The sequence below is a fragment of the Porcisia hertigi genome (assembly GCF_017918235.1).
Source record: "Porcisia hertigi strain C119 chromosome Unknown contig_6, whole genome shotgun sequence".
NCBI lineage: Eukaryota > Euglenozoa > Kinetoplastea > Trypanosomatida > Trypanosomatidae > Porcisia > Porcisia hertigi.
The window spans coordinates 95,297-111,200 of NW_027150679.1; the positions used below are offsets into that span (position 1 = coordinate 95,297).

A 15,904-nucleotide genomic window follows, 5' to 3' on the forward strand; every position below is an offset into this window, starting at 1 on the left:
TGGCCTCATGATGCATATTTGTCTCCTCCTTTCTCCCCCCTTTTTCACATCCCCTCTCCCCTCACATCCCCTCTCCCCTCCCCCTTGTATGTTGATTTTTATCTCCTTTTTTTTTTTCTTTCCCCCTTAGGCGAATGTCCGGTTGTGCACCAGTCCCATTGATTAGTTGTGCGCCTTTTCTGTGTCCGTGTCTGTGCGTGTATGGATGGATGGATGGGGGGGTCTTCTGGCGCTGTGTTTCATGTTGCGCCTGGGGCAATGTCCTTGTTGAGGGGTGACTGCGTCAGCATTTGCTGTAACGTGTGTGTGTGTGTGTCTCTGTTTTTGGCACCCCGCGATGAGCCCGAGTGGCAGGCGCCATGATGGTAGAGTGTGTGAAGTCTGGCTCACTCATGTCATATATCCGAGTGCGCGTGTTGGAGGCATAACGAAACCCCTGATGCCGGCGAGGGGGGGGGGTGTATCAACCCTGTCACGGGGGGAAAACCCAATTCCCTTACTCTCTCCTACCCTCCCCCAACCCGATCTCTTGTTGTCCAACACAGATGCGTACGCCTACACATCTATACTTGTGCACATCTATAGAAGTGTCTGTAGGTGTACACGTGTTCATACTAGTACTACTTCTCTCGCGCCTTCTCTTTTGTTGCCCTTCCTTTAGAGCGAGAGCCACAGAAAGCAGCCTCCTTGTGTGACAGTGTCGCGTGCGTGCGTGTGTGTGTGTCTACGTGCGAGGTAGTTCACCTCTTCTCTCCCCTCTCCTCCCCCCCCATCTCGCCTGTATATTCCCTCGGCGGAAGAGCACAAACGTTTTAAGGGCATCTCTCATGGCGAAGAAGAGTCGCGCCAAACTTGGCGAGCTCACCGTTGGTGTGAACGTCGTCGTGCTGGGCCTCGTTTTCATTCTGTTTGCCACTTTCCTTTGTTTCGCTTTCGGAGTCGGCTGTCATGCTGCCAAGCGACGTCAGGCTCATGATGTGCAGCTAGCGGAGATTGCCGTGAGTAGCAATGAGAAGCTCTTGGCACGCTGCCGCCAGGACAACGCGGCTCTACAGAGCAATGTGTTGGCGTCGGCGCAGGCGATTAGGGAGTTGATGCAGCGAAAAGAAGATCTGTTTCGCATGATTTCGATTGATCGTGAGCGTGCCGCGTCGTCGCGTGGCCTGCTGCGGGCCTGTAGGGATGCCCTTGCGGAGGGGCGGCGTATTTTATCTGGCGCCGCCTCCCAGAAGCCCACGTTGTACATTCAGTGGCTGCAGGCGAGGCGGAGGAACCTTGGGGTTGAGCACGAAAAGCTCACCGAGGATTCGCTGGGTGCCGACCAGCATCGCCGCCAAGATGACATTCGCGCGCTCCAGCGAGCCATCACGGAGGAGATGCGCGCTCAGACGGATGCGGCGCGCCGCGTCGCGACGAATGGGGATGTGTGCACCAACTCCACCGTCAGGTACTCCGTCGTGTTCGATATTGGCAGCACTGGAAATCGTGTCCATGTGTACAAGTACGCCATACGGGGAACGGGGGACACCGCTGCCGTGACGCGGGATGTCCTAAGCGAAAGTGACCTTGTCGAGGAGCTCTTTGAGCTGAATCACGTGGCTCTCAGCAAGCTGGCCAATCCGGTTCTGGAGGCTCCGGGTGTGCTGTCGGATCTCTTCCTGAAGGCCGAGGCTTATGTGCCGGCGGAGTTGCAGGTATGCACACCGATCGAGTTCAAAGCGACCGCGGGACTGCGCATGTTGGGGGCCGAGGCGGCCGCTAAGATTCTTGCTGGGATTCGGGAACATTATCGCCACGAGGTGTTTTGGCTGCGCGGCGAAGCTCCGGTTCGCATCCTGGACGGCCGTGAGGAGGGCCCGCTGGCGTGGCTGGCGGTGAACTTTTTGCTGGGGGCATTCAACACGAGTACGGCGGTCGCAGTTTCGACGGTGGCCATCATCGACATCGGTGGCGGCTCCACGCAAATTGTCTTTGAACCCGGGGAGGAGATGTTCAACACAGTGCACCCGGACTTTCGCTACTTGGCAAGCTTTGCTAACCGACATGTGCGAGCGTACCAGCACAGCTATGAGGGCTACGGCCTCCACGCAGCGACCAGGGAGCTCCTTGTCAATATTCAGGGCAAGCGCGAAGAGAAACCGGGAGGTGGAGCCATTCGCGCTACAATGACCGCTTCGACAAGGGCACCAGAGAAAGCTGGTGGTAGCTGCTCACTTTCTCCGCTCTCTGCGGGCAACATGGCAACAGATGAGGACAATGTGGACGGTGTCACTAATCTATTGCCCCCGCCGCCGCGAGACGAAGAGGCGGTGGTTGCATTCCCCTGCTTCGCGGTCGGCTACGAGGACTCATTAGGGGTAAAAAATACGAAGTACGGTGCCTCCGGGAAACCGGTCACGCTGCCCAATTTGCAGGGCTGCGCCAGTCTTTTCCGTGATCGCTTGCTAAAAAGGGTGGGGATGTCGTGTAAGGCGACCCACTGCGGCATAGCCGGTGTTCCTCAGCCGCCGCTCGCCCGATTCACGGGTGATATCTACGCGTTTTCGTTCTTATTTGATCTGCTGAGGTTGGCGAATAGCTCTCTGCTGCCAACAGGGGCTGTTGTGTCCGATGAAAAATTCGAGGTGAAGTTGGCGGACATAGCGAACGTTGCTGAAGGCCACTGTGCTGCCCTGTCCCTCACCCGTATCACCGAGAGGACCGCCAAGGGTGACCTGAGCAGCTTGAAACCAGAGTACGAGTGCATGTACTACTCCTACGTCTACGCACTTCTGCGTTACGGGTACGAGGTGCCGGAGGATCGTGTTTTGCACGTCGCCAAAAAAATTGGTGGGTACGAGACCGCTTGGTCTCTCGGGGCCTCACTCCTCTCTTTCACCCAAATTGTTTCGCCACGGTCGGGGCACGGAGCGCAGTAACAAAGAGGGTCTGGTGGACAGTGCCGCTGGTGTGCGGTGCTACTGTGAATCCCAAAGGTACTGCCTGACTCGAGGTCGGCCGTGTGTGTGTGTGTGTGTTGGGAGGGGGGCTACACAAAGTTCATTGATGTACTTTTTATCAACAGATGCGAAGGATGGAGATGATGATGATGATGACGACGGGCTGCGCTGGTGGAGGAGGAGTAGGTGCACCTGTTCCTTCACTGGGAAAAAAAATAGAACGGACTCTAGGCCTGTGTCTTCAACTCAGCGGTGTCACCCGTACGTGTTTCATTCTCTTTTTCTGTTGTTGACTAAGATGACTGTACACGTGCGCGCGTGTGGGCGCGTGACACTGTCATGTAAGGTCGGTGTGTGCGTTTTACCTTCACTGCCGCTGCACGTGGCCTTCTCCTTTACTCCACGTCCCCCTCTTCGGGCACGTGCTTTGCAGGGTAGGTGTCGTTTTTTTTTGGGGAAGTGACGCCGCTTCCTTCTCAACCACAACGTCGCGTGCTTCCTCCATACGCACATCCCATCTTTCCTGCTGCTACTCCTACTAGTACTGCTTTCTTCCCCTTGCTCCCCTTTCTCTTTTCAATACGCGCGCCGTGTGCCATCCACCATATACATATTCGTCCACGATGACCATTCTCCTTTATTGGTGCTCTTCCTCCCCCTCCCCCTCCCCTCCCCCTCATCCCCTCGTGTGTGTGTGTGTACACACATTTTCATCACAGTTACACCTACGTTTTTCCTCCCCTTTGGTTCTCTTCTTGGTGTGTGCGTCTCTCTCTGTCTCTCTCTCTCTCTCTGTCTGTCTGTCCGTGTCTTGATGCTTTGTGGTGTTTTCTTTTCTTGTCTGAGACACCGCACACTCTGAAGTCCCTCTTCGAGGAGTACAAGCGGCATTTCATTCCCCCCTTTTCTGCTTCCTCCGCTTTTTTTTCTTCTTTTCCCATTAATAACCGTGGGCAACACGCACGCAAAATTGTTAACCAAAAAGCACACGCACACACTCACACACCATATCGCTCCCGGCGATGTTGTGCCCCGTCTATGCCCCTCGCTCGGCGCAGGCGAACGCGGACCCTGGCGAGGAAGAGGTGCAGCTGGCACTGAGGGACGGGACCAACACACTCTTCTTCAGCCACCACGTTGAGTGTACCGATGTCCCACGCGGCATCGTTGCGCTGCGCGACCAACTGGAGATTCTTCATGTAGATAACAACTACCGCTTCACGAGTATTTCCCCGCGCGTGACTGCCTTGACGAACCTGCGCTGGCTTAACGCGAGTTATTGCTCACTTCGTAGCGTTGACTTCTCGATCTCCCGTTTGACAAAGCTTGAGCGGCTGACACTGAACAACAATATGCTGGACTGGCTGCCACCGGAGATGGCGCAGCTCAAGTCATTGAATGAGCTCCACATTGGTAACAACAAGTTCCGCGTGCTGCCTGGGTGTCTCCTCTTCCTCCCTCATCTTCGACTTCTGGAGATGGAGAACAACCCATTCTGCACCCGTGAGGCTGTTGAAGGGGCGGCTGCAGTGACCTTCATCCCGCCACAGAGAATTGTGATGTGCAGCTCCTGCTTCATTCACTCTCGTTACTACCACGTGTTTGTCACCTTTCACCGAATCCTGGACCACCATGACGTTCCGTTTGTTCACTTGGTGTGCTCCGAGGAGTGTGCCAAGCACGTGCGCAGGCGCTTGGAGGAGTATGACCTTGCTCACCCCAGCCAGCGTTCCAGTCTGGACCCTTAGCGTCGCTCGTGATGGCAGTAGACGGAGGGGGGGGGATGGGTAGGTGGGTGGTGGTGGTGGTGGTCCGACGAAGTGCTCGAGGGACGCCGTGCAGTTTTTGTACGGTGACATCCTTCACGTTTTATAGGTACCTTCGTTTGCCAAGAAGTGTGTTGTCCTCATGCGCGTGCTGGTGCCCCCGTCTCAACCCCCTCAACCAGCACTCCTACACTGTGCACAGTGTCATGTGCCTTTTTGGGTCTGCTCGCACCACTCGTCTGCTTGTTCATGAATGTCTCTACTTCTGCGACCCCCCCGGCCCACCCCCACCCCCTACAAAAAAAAAGTATTTCCTGTGACCTCAGCCGTTGCTCTCTCCACTGTTCTTGAACTCTTTTGCGCACCTTACGTGTTGACCCCCCTCCCTCGCTCTTTTTTTTCCTCATCTCACGCATGCTTTACTCCCGTGTATGTCAATGTCGGGTGCTATCGGGCCGTATGTCATGCGCAGGCTGCAACTGTGCCAAACTTGCTGACTTTTACTGCATGCCACAACGACCCTTCTCGCTGTATTTTTCGATACATACACATACACATACACATATGCATTTGTGTGTGTGTGTGTGACAGTGTGCGAATCGTGCGGGGTACCGGCGCAGTTTTTTTTTTCTTCTTCATTCCCCCTTTCCTTTATTACTGTATACAGATGTATTCGCTCGGGTTCCGGTGCTAGTGTGGGGACAGTTTGCGGTGGGGGGGGTTACGGGTGCGTGCGAGGAGTTCAGCGACGATGCTCATTTGCAGCAGCTACATCGTCGTGATGGTTCTTCCCCTCCCCCCTCCAAGCGCTTTTTCGTTTCCCCTCCTCTTGCCTCCTCCCCTCTCCACCACCGCCTCTTCCCGGTGCTTTTATGTGCTCATGCTGTTTTCCCCCCGCCCGCCCGTCCGCCCGCCCGTCCGTCCGTCCGTCCGTCCGCCCGCCCCACCTTCCCCTCATGAAGCTGATACCTTTTCTCTTGGGCTTTCTTTTCTGTTAATGCTCTCCGAGTGTTTCCCTTTGCTGTGCGCCACGTTTCCATCCGACCGGTCCCGCACAGTGTGTGTGTGTGTGTGTTGTCCTTGTGTTGATTCATGTGCCTCTCGCTGCTATTTGAAAAGGGAGCGGGGGGCTGCATCTCCCCTCCTCCCCCCTCCAGAGACACACACACACACACACACCACACATACACACACAGTGATTAGGTATAACGCAGGTGGTCAAGTTGTTCCCATGTAAAGCGTCTTAAGGCTTTTTGATTCTTCAGCAGCCAAATGTTATGATGTGTATTTGGACATTCACCTTTTTTTTTACTCCATTTCTCTCGTATTTTCCAACTCGACATACGTGGGGTGGTGCGACCACCTCTGCGTTGCGCGCGCGCGTGTGTGTGTGTGTCTTTCTGTGTGCGCTTGGTGTGCGTGGGGGGATGGTGAGAGGTGCGGCGGGGCGGGTGTCACTATGCAGCAGTTGTGGCGCTGTCCATGATGGAGGACATCTCCACATCCGTTGCAGCACCACTCCACGTATGTCGAGATAACTCATCTGGGGCGACAAGGAAAGAAATTACAGAGAAAAAGAGCACTGGAAAACTAAAGGGCTGACGCGGCTAAACGTGTGGTTTGTTGTGCCGGCCCGCTTCTGTGGCGCGCAATGGCGTCGCCCAGTTCATGGAAATGTTCAGAGCATGGGGCGCGGCGCGATCGTACGCACAAAAGTGTCAGGGGTCAAACCAGCAGCGCCACGAGGCCCCCCCCCTTCCCCTCCCACTGGCGCGCCTCGCAGTGTTTTGATCTTGTGCCACTTGGACAGGTGTGAACACTTCAGCTCCCGCTCTGCAACGCGAGTTGCTCGTTCACCTCTCTCTTTTTCTCTCTCTCTCTCTCTCACACACACACACACACACACACACACACACACACACACACACACACACACACACACACACACACACACACACACACTTCTTTGCCCCTGGGCTGTTGCGCGTGCGATGGCTTCCATGTCTCCCCTCAAGTAGCACTTTTGAGGCTCTTCTTTTTTTCTCCTCCTGGGAGGTCGGATGGACGAACGAAACGCCCTCGTAAAAAAAACCCTGCGTTCGCCGCGTCTTTTACTCTGAGTTTCTTCCCCCCCCCCCCCCCCCCGGCACAGGTCGAGGTGCGATTACTTCATTCTGTACTCTTACCTTCCCACTCGGGCCGTCTCGCTAACATGAGCGCCCCTCTCACCGAGAGCGACTTGTTCAGCGCCCTCAGCGGCTATGCCTCGAAGCTCGAAGTACAGTTGATGATTGAGGAGGAGGTGAAAAGATTCCAGAAGACGATGCTGCCACAGCTTTTGTCGGATGCCTTGGGGGCCTCGCCGCAAGCCAAAGCGGTTCAGGAAGGCTGCATGCCATCATCGTCTACCACTGCGGTGCCGTCGCACGGCACCGTCATTCCGAACTCCGAGTGGGTTCAGATGTTCCTCAAGGCCCACGCGGATGACGTGCTCAGTCGCGAGTTGCCCGCAATGATTGCGCTTGAGGTGCGGCGTCAGCTGCACAGGGAAACGGGGGGTGCTCAGGTGGAATCTGCTGCAGCTGCCTCATCCCCCTCTCCGCCGCAAGGCGAGTCGGTGGCACAGACGGCGACTCCTTCAGCACGCGCCGGCTTGCCGCCGCTTCCGTCTTGCGCCTCACTTCCACCTCTGGCACCTTTGCGAGAGGCGACGGGCGCATCGGCGGAGGCAAGTCCAGCCGGAAAACAAGGGAGCGTCGAGAGGGGCTGCACTTCGCCGGTTCCCACGCCCTGTGACGAGGGTCGCCGACAGCGCGAACAAATTCTCAACGCCATAGCGGACATGGAACATGAACTGAAGGACATGCAGCGTGATGTCGACAGGGTCTCGCAGCAGCAAAAGCTGTCCCGGTGCCGGTTCGAGTACCTTTGCGAGGTACTTCAGGGGACCGGCTCATGTCTTACTCCAAAGAGCGAATTGTCTACCCTGTGTGTTGCGCTAGAGAAGGCCCTAGATGATCGACAGGGTGACGTCGTGCGAGCGCGTCTAACAGAAATCCTCCGGGGTCTGTTGCCACCGCCGGCAGTCGCGCACCCTGGAAAGGGGGCAGCGGTTCAGGACCCGGCTACCGTGCTACTCAGTAGCAGGTCATCGGTGATTCCGCAGGACGACCTGCTGTTGTGTGGCTCACTCACCTCGGTCGCATCCTACGCTTTGACCAACTCCTGTCGTGATGCCCCATCACAGCCGCTTCCTCACTTCTTTTCGCAACTGCACCACGAACCGCCGTCTCCCTCTCTCGGCTCTTTGGGTGGAGTCGGAGCATTACCTGCGCAGGCCGCGTACGCATCACTGATTTCACCCGTGAACTGCGCCACGAGATCTCCGCGCATCCTCACGCACACCCGCCACGTCGATGCCACCGTGAAAGCTGCCAGTGCCGGTGAGCACGCGGCTGCTGCTCCAGTGAGAGCACTTCGCTCCATTACTACGCGCGGTAGTGCAGAGTCAACCGCCACCGCTGCAGGTGCTACTCCGGCGCCGTTGGCATCGGCGCAACAGCCGTCAGCGTCCATGACTACCCATCCGACAGATCTCTCTTCTTCACCTGGTCTTCGCCAGCATTCTTATACACAGAACGAGGCAAGCACGGCGGCTTTGCCTTTGGCACCCCTGCCACAGGAATGCATCGACTCGCGCATGAGTAAAAGCGCTGTTGAGGAGACGCGCGCAAGGGCGCCGAGACAAGCGGTGGACGATCCTGCCACGACTGCGATGGCTGCCCCTCGTTCGGCAAGTCGCGCCCGTCACTCCAAGGGTCCTTTGGACGGTGCTCTGCACCACGGTGTTTCCTCCCCTTCTACCACTGCCGCTGCCTTTCCCAGTGAGGCCGGTGGCTCCGGTCGGGTCTCCCGTGCTGCGGTGCTTGGCGTTGACGCCGTAAACCTTCCTTCCGGTCTCCTGCCCGGTGTACTAGGGCGACGGGGGGCAGTGCGTGTGCAATCCCTCGCCCCACAGGAGCTGGCAGAGCGCGCCGGTGTGTGTTGCGGCGATGTGCTGCTTGCAGTAGATCATCGCCCCGTCTGCAACTGCACTGAACTGCGGGATGCCCTGGAGGCCGTGCCCGTGACGCAGAAGTCCATACCAGTCCAGATCTACCGACAGTCGATTGATCAGTTGGTGTGTGTCACACTGCAGCTATAAAGCGTGAGATGTAACCGCGTGAAGGCGTGCGTACAATTGTTTGGGCTTCTCCATATTTTTACGGCTCCGCCACATGAACCGGGGTTGGCCAGAGCTGCGGTGATGGAGAGGTGGGGGTGATTTGTTTTTTTTTGTTGGGGGCTCGTCTTTCCTCCTTGAAAGTTATGTCCTACAGGTCATGTTCTGCTGGCACTCTCCCCCTTCCTCCTCCGTTATGGCTGTCCTTTTTCTTCGCACGCAGATACATCGATGTGATTGTATGTGCTGGAGAGATGCATGTAGAGGATGGTCGAAGCCGCTCAGCCCCGCTGATTCTCTTCACGGTTTTTTTTTGTTTGGAGGGGGAGGGTCATCCCCCTTCCCACACACACACACACACACACAAAATCCACTGAGTGGTGAAGCGAGCGAAGATGATTTCTGCCACGCGCCCTCAATCAATTTATGGAGGCGAGGTGGCACAGATCACGTACCCTTTGCATTACTGGATGGGGGTCCGACTTTCCCTCATCTTTCTTTTTTTGTTTGCCTCTCATTCTCCTTGGCTGAGGGGGAGTGTGTGTGTGTGTGTGTGTGCTCGCTCCTGCATTCTTCCATGTCCTCTCTCAGGTTTTCTTGGTGCTCTCCCCGTCTCTTCTACCCCCTCGCATCTCTTTTCCAACCCCCTCTTTCTACTTTTGCTCTTGTTGTTGTTGTCATCCTCTTATCGCCTGCCACGCGGCCATCAAAGTGCGTTTTCCTCCCCCCCTCCTCCCTTTCTGTTTTTTGCTGTGGCCTTCTTCCTCTGCAGAGCACCCGTGGCGCCTCGACCTTTGCTGTCATCATCGCGAACGAACGCACTCCTCCCTCTATATTGCGCTCCTGAGGGCGGCACCGTTTCTGTGTGTGTGTGTGTGTGCACAATTGCGCAGGTGTGTCACGCCCTGTCTTTACGATGCCGGCGAAGAGGAAAGAGGTCAAGTTGGAGGAGCCGCTCTTCGTCGATGAGGAAGGCAGCTACGTGCACGAAGTGGAGTGCGCTCAATACAAAGGCGGGATACGGCGTTATGCACCACCGGGAGGCGCCGACGCTGGCAGCGTTTCGGTGACACCGGCTTCCAGCGGCCGCTTTACTTCTGTTTCGCAGCAAAGCAAGGGAGGGTCAACGTCGCCACAGTCTCCGGCTGCGGGAGCTGCGGCGAGCACGGCGGTGGTGAGCGACCCCCCTGTGTTTCGCCACGGTCACGGCGTGTATACGTGCCCGTCCTTCACGTACGCGGGTGACTGGGTCGAAGACGAGATGCACGGTAGTGGTAGACTCGTCTTCACCCAGTCCGGCAACGCATACGATGGCGAATTTTCCCACGGCTATTTTTCTGGGCAGGGATCATATCAGTGGAGCGACGGGTCTGTGTACTGCGGACAGTGGAGGGCGAATCGCATGCACGGCGAGGGTGTCTACACAGACGTCCAGGGGCATGTGTGGAAGGGACGGTACTACAACGGCACGGGGCCGGGACTTGTTCGCCTGTACCCAACGCTGGAGAGTGCAGATATCGTTGACACGTTGTCTCCTGCGCCCACTCCCGCAGGCTGAGCTGCCACGAAGGCGAGCTCATGGAGCGCATCTCAACGTCACGGCCACGTTGTTGACCGCGACAAGGAACAAGAAGAGTGAGCTGCAATTTCTGTATCTCGTGAAGTGCTGATGGTGGTGGTGGTGGTGGTGTGGCGGCGGCACTAAAGAATGGTCACCGGTTTTCCCACTCTTTCTGTCGTGCGCCCGTGTTCCCTATACCCTCCCCCTCCCCCTCCCCCCATCTGTCTCTGTGCGTGTATATATATGTTGCGCGTCCGAATGCGTTTGTTGCGTTTTTTACTTTGGTTGTTTTGCTTCTCGCTGCCTCTTTGCCGACGGGAACGATGTACGATATCTTCATTGGAGAGGGATGGATGGATGGATGGGAGGGAGGGAGGGAGGGAGGGAGGGAGGGAACGATGCTGTCTTCTTTCCAGTCTCACGGAAAGGGGGAAAAAAGGGAGAATATGAGTAGCAGGGTCATGCGAGCCTACTGGTGGGTGGCAGTGGTGGTGGGGATATGGGGAGAGGAGTCTTTGGAGATTCTGCATGCCGATGTGCGTCTATCCCCAGATGTTACCGCAAGAGGCATCTGCACCGCGTCTCAAACTTTTTTTTTGCGTGTGTGTGGGTGTGGTACCGCGTCCTTTTGGATGCAAGGGGAGACGACTGTTACTCGTCTCTCCACCTCTCACGTCTCTCTTTTGCAGGCTCGAGTTTTTTTTTTCCCGTATCAGAGATGGGCGGGAAGGACATGTGTGAGTATTTGGTTCACCAGAATGTATCTTGGTTCTCGGCGCTATGCCTTTCACCGTTTGCACCCGTCCACCCCCGGGGTAACCCCGAGCTGACGCTGTGCATCAGCCGGATCATCTGTCCTCAAACCTGCTCTGTCCCCCTCTTCTCCTCCTATGACCCCCCCCCCTCCCACCCCCAGACTTTTCAGACTGTATACGCGCGTGCTGGTTTCCAGAGCGAGATTTTGTGTGCACAGCGGGTGGCTGAACCACCGCCACCGAAAAAAAAAATGTAGAAGTCCTCATCCACCCATCCAAACTAAATTAAGAAAGGGTAAAAGTGCGTTTCTGTTCCCCTCCCTCTTTGTGACTGCCAGGGCTTGACGACCACGACTCTTCCCCCACCCCCCTTCTCTCCCCTTCTCCCCCCCTCCTCCCTTCTCCATGGCAGCTTCCACTCCTGAACAACAGCAGCGAGAATCTTTCGGACTTTTCGCTTCATTCAAGACTGTTCCTTCCCCCTTCCCTCCCTTGTGTGTGTTTTTTTTTTTCGGGGTGGGTGGGCGGAGAGCCAAGTGCGCGTGCTGTAAGGAGAGAGAGAGGGGGGGGGAGGGAGGGAGAGAGAGGCCCACGTGTGTCAAAGAGGTCCAGAGAGATGAAAGCCGCTTACTCTTTGTTTTGCGCTCCCCCCCTCCCTCCACACACACACACACACACACACACACTGTGCCTCTCATTTTTCCCCAGGAGCGTCTCGCGTGCTCCTTCAGCTGACTTTGAAAGTTTTGCAACTATAACCGCTTACTGCCCCTTCTCCCTCTCTTCTCTTCCCCCTCCACTGCCCTTCAAAATTTGCACAGATATATATATATATATATATATATATATTTATATACATATATAGTTGCTGGCTCCTGCGGGTATTTTCTCATTCCTTCTTCTATTCATCAGCCAATAGTGGACTTTCTGACTACTCGCACATTACAGTATTCCTGGGCTCGTTCTGGAAATCCTTTGCGTTTATTTGTATTCACCTTCTCCTTTATCTTGACGAGCGCTCCTCCCAAGGTTCCTTGCTCGCTCTGCTGACGACTATACGCGTCCCTGTGCGTTGCAACTGCGCTGATCTTGGACGTTCCACCCAATTCCTTCCCCCCTCCTCTTCCTCTTCCTCTTCCTCTTCACATCATCATCTCATTTTCGTAAGTTGTTGCGCATCCCCCAGTCCCCCTCCTCCCCCCCTCCCCCCGTCCCCCGACCCCCAAAAGACAAAATGCAGGCCAAGGGTGAGGCCGCAGTGCGAGATTTGATCGCGGAGCTTCACAAGATGGAGTCTCCCTACGCAGTTCAGCGCTTTATTAGTAGCGGCAGCTACGGTGCTGTGTGCGCTGGTTTCGATCGTGAGAAGATGCCTGTCGCCATCAAGCGCGTGTTCAACACCGTCTCAGATGGCCGTACCGTGAACATTCTGTCAGACTCGTTTCTCTGCAAGCGTGTGCTGCGGGAGATTCGCCTGCTGAACCACTTCCATCACCCGAATATCTTAGGCTTGCGTGATATCTTTGTGCGCTTCGAGGAGCCCGCGTCGCATAAGCTTTACCTGGTTACTGAACTCATGCGGACGGACTTGGCGCAAGTCATTCGTGATCAGCGCATTGTCCTCTCGCCACAACACATCCAGTATTTTATGTACCACATCCTGCTCGGCCTTCACGTGCTGCACGAGGCCGGTGTGGTCCACCGTGACCTCCACCCAGGCAACATTCTTTTAGCAGACAACAACGATATCACCATATGCGACTTCAACCTTGCTCGGGAGGACACCGAGGATACGAACAAGACCCACTACGTGACGCACCGCTGGTACCGTGCCCCGGAGCTCGTCATGCAGTTCAAGGGCTTCACGAAACTCGTGGATGTGTGGTCGGCGGGCTGCGTCATGGCCGAGATGTTCAATCGAAAGGCGCTGTTCCGTGGCTCTACGTTCTACAATCAACTAAACAAAATTGTCGAGGTGGTCGGCTCACCAAAGTTGGAGGACGTGGTCATGTTCAGCTCTCCCAGTGCCCGCGAATACTTGCGCAACTCGCTTTCAAACATACCCGCCAGGTCTTGGGAAACGGTCGTGCCGGCAGCCGACCCGGTTGCACTCGACCTCATTGCTAAGATGCTCGAGTTCAACCCCCAAAAGCGCATCAGCACGGAGCAGGCACTCCGCCATCCCTACTTCGAGTCACTTTTCGACCCGCTGGACCTCACGGAGGGAATGAGCGAGCGATTCCATTTCGATGAGTCCGTCACGAACGTTCGTGACATGCACAACATGTTCAATGCTGAGGTGGAGCGCTTCAACAACCTACGCCAGAGACGTGAGGAGGTGGCACGCGAGCGTGCCATGGCGGCACAGCAGCAGGGCGACCAGATGCTTGGTAGCGACCACATGCCTCGGACTCACAGCCTCATGGAGGTGGCAGGTAGCGCGCCGGCCGGTTCGTGATCTGAATTTGCTGCAGCGAGCAAGTAGGCAAAAACAACACGATCGCCTCCGTGCGTGTACACGGTCGGGACCGCAAGAGGTCAATTGAGTCATGCGCCGTGCGTGTGAAAAGGCGGAGTGTGTGATGTGGCGGTGCAACGTGCGATTTCACTGGTTAGGAATGGGCTTTATATCCAAAAGACTAGTGGGGGGGGGTAACAACAGCGGAGAGAGAGCCATCGAGGAGAACGAACCCCCTTCTCTGACACACACCCCGCGCCTTCAAAGCCTCTTGGCCAGGGGCCCGAAGTCGAAATCACATTTTTATCGCATTGTCTCGGCTTCCTTGTGTTATCGTAACCACTATACGCTATGATTAGCTTGCTTTTTTTTTTTTTTGAGCGTCGCAACTGAAGCAATGTGAGGTTTACCATTACTCGCCCCGCCAGGTGCACCCCACAAGACAAAAAAGAGAAACACCCATTTCTGTGTGCGCTGACTGCTTTGGTTTCTGTTGTTGTTTTTTGCCTTGTGCGCTTGCCGCGATCATCCCTCTTTCTCTTTCTCTGCCACGAATGTGCTTCACGTCTTTTTTTTATATATTTCGCCCCTCCCTTAGGCCGCCGCCCCCTCCCTCCCCCCACCCATCCACTTGCCTTGCATCTTCGTGCACACGAAGACACACACACACATACACACATGCGAGTAGCAACAAAAAACGCATGTTTATCTTTTTTTCTGTGTGTGTGTGAACCCCCGATTTTACGTTATCGTGCCCGTTTGCCTGCTTCCCTTCGCCGCCAGGGTGGGGTTGGGGTGTATCGAGACTGCCGCAACGCTTCTCTTTGACCTCCTCTTTCTTTCTGTTTTGCCATTACTCCGCTTAAAAAAAAAGAGAGAGGAGAACTGGGTCTGACTTCTTTCGGTTTTTTTTGTGTGTGATAGATTGATTCATTTTTTCAGTGTTCTTCAGCGTCCAAGCTGCCCCCACCCCCTGTCCCTGCCGTCTTCGCCTTCACTCCCATCTCAGTTTTTTTTTTCGCTCCCTCTACCCGCTTCGCCCTCTCAGCTTTCCTGTTGTGTGTCCTACCTCATTTTGTTTTGTTGGCTGCGCAGTCCCATGTCCCCTTCTACTGATGCTCCTCTCCTTTGTTGATTTTCAGGGTCCGACCCCCCCCCTCTTTTCTCTCCCTAACTGTCCCTTTGAAAACGAACAAAATTATCTCTTCATATGACTTGTGCTTCATCTCTCTCTTTCCCTCCTCTTCCCCCCCCCCTCCCTCCCCCTCCTCGTTCCCAACATTTTTCGCTTCGGGGGACATCTTCGCAGATCGCCTTCAGTCATCAAGTGTGTTCTTGTCTCTCCCATGGACAAAAAAAAAACGAGTGCAGGTTCATAAAAATAGAAGATAATGCGCCGCGATGTTACCGCCATGCGTCCCCTTCTCTCTCTCCCCCCTTTTCTTGCTCTGTTTTTTTTTTTTTGGGTATTGTTGTGCTCTCTGTGCCCTCTTTCTGAGTTACGGGGGTGGGCGTTGATCCACACGAACCGCTTTTTTTTCCCGTTCTCTCCTCCCCACAAGATAACGAGCAAGCCACATTCAAAAGACAAACACACACACACACATATATATATATATTATATTACATGTACAAGTATATGTATGTGTATGTGTGTATACGTAAATATATGAACATATATATTTATAGTTGTATAACCACGACAGCTGCCAGCACGCGCGTTGGCAAGTCGGCATTTGGACAGGTGGTTCAGGGTCATCTACACCCGCTTGAAGTACACACACACACACACATACACACACACACACACACACACACAAACGCAGTCATGCACCGCTAGGGTCGAATCAACTTGGCAGTGGTCAGACATCAGCCAGTGCGGCATATAGGATGAATTCTGTAGTTTGGAGACCTCTTCGTCCGGAGGTTCTCTCCCCCGGGGGGGAGCGAATATCCGGGGTGGGTGAACAAGATGGAGACAAGCACCGCGTCTCTTCTCCCATTGTTTTTCTTCCTATGATGTTGGGATTGTCTTTATGATCGCCAGGCGATTAAAAGGTCCAGCACACACGTGTGTTGGAGCGTGCACGTCAGGTCGTGTTATGACAAGAAGCGCATCTCATCCTCGCCCCCCCTCCCCTCCCCCTTTCTCTTCCTCTTCCTTCTCTCTCCCTTCTTTGTATTCTTCCCTCACCATGAGCAC

At 55.3% G+C, this 15,904-nt stretch overlaps 5 protein-coding genes across 5 annotated transcripts; all 5 read left to right on the forward strand.

The window, feature by feature from the left end:
* Nucleotides 1-827: 827 nt before the first annotated feature.
* JKF63_07951 (uncharacterized protein) lies at nt 828-2,918 on the forward strand (the record flags this gene model as incomplete). The annotated part of the gene is made up of 1 exon (XM_067903879.1): nt 828-2,918. One exon carries the CDS (start codon nt 828-830, stop codon nt 2,916-2,918), a length of 2,091 nt encoding a protein of 696 aa, XP_067752179.1.
* Nucleotides 2,919-3,961: 1,043 nt separating this feature from the next.
* On the forward strand, nt 3,962-4,687 carry JKF63_07952 (uncharacterized protein; the record flags this gene model as incomplete). The annotated part of the gene is made up of 1 exon (XM_067903880.1): nt 3,962-4,687. One exon carries the CDS (start codon nt 3,962-3,964, stop codon nt 4,685-4,687), a length of 726 nt encoding a protein of 241 aa, XP_067752180.1.
* Nucleotides 4,688-6,917: 2,230 nt separating this feature from the next.
* JKF63_07953 (uncharacterized protein) lies at nt 6,918-8,909 on the forward strand (the record flags this gene model as incomplete). The annotated part of the gene is made up of 1 exon (XM_067903881.1): nt 6,918-8,909. The coding sequence occupies one exon, from the start codon at nt 6,918-6,920 to the stop codon at nt 8,907-8,909; it is 1,992 nt and encodes a 663-aa protein (XP_067752181.1).
* Nucleotides 8,910-9,843: 934 nt separating this feature from the next.
* Nucleotides 9,844-10,485, forward strand: JKF63_07954 (uncharacterized protein; the record flags this gene model as incomplete). The annotated part of the gene is made up of 1 exon (XM_067903882.1): nt 9,844-10,485. The coding sequence occupies one exon, from the start codon at nt 9,844-9,846 to the stop codon at nt 10,483-10,485; it is 642 nt and encodes a 213-aa protein (XP_067752182.1).
* Nucleotides 10,486-12,477: 1,992 nt separating this feature from the next.
* JKF63_07955 (uncharacterized protein) lies at nt 12,478-13,701 on the forward strand (the record flags this gene model as incomplete). Its single annotated transcript, XM_067903883.1, has 1 exon — nt 12,478-13,701. One exon carries the CDS (start codon nt 12,478-12,480, stop codon nt 13,699-13,701), a length of 1,224 nt encoding a protein of 407 aa, XP_067752183.1.
* Nucleotides 13,702-15,904: the final 2,203 nt, after the last annotated feature.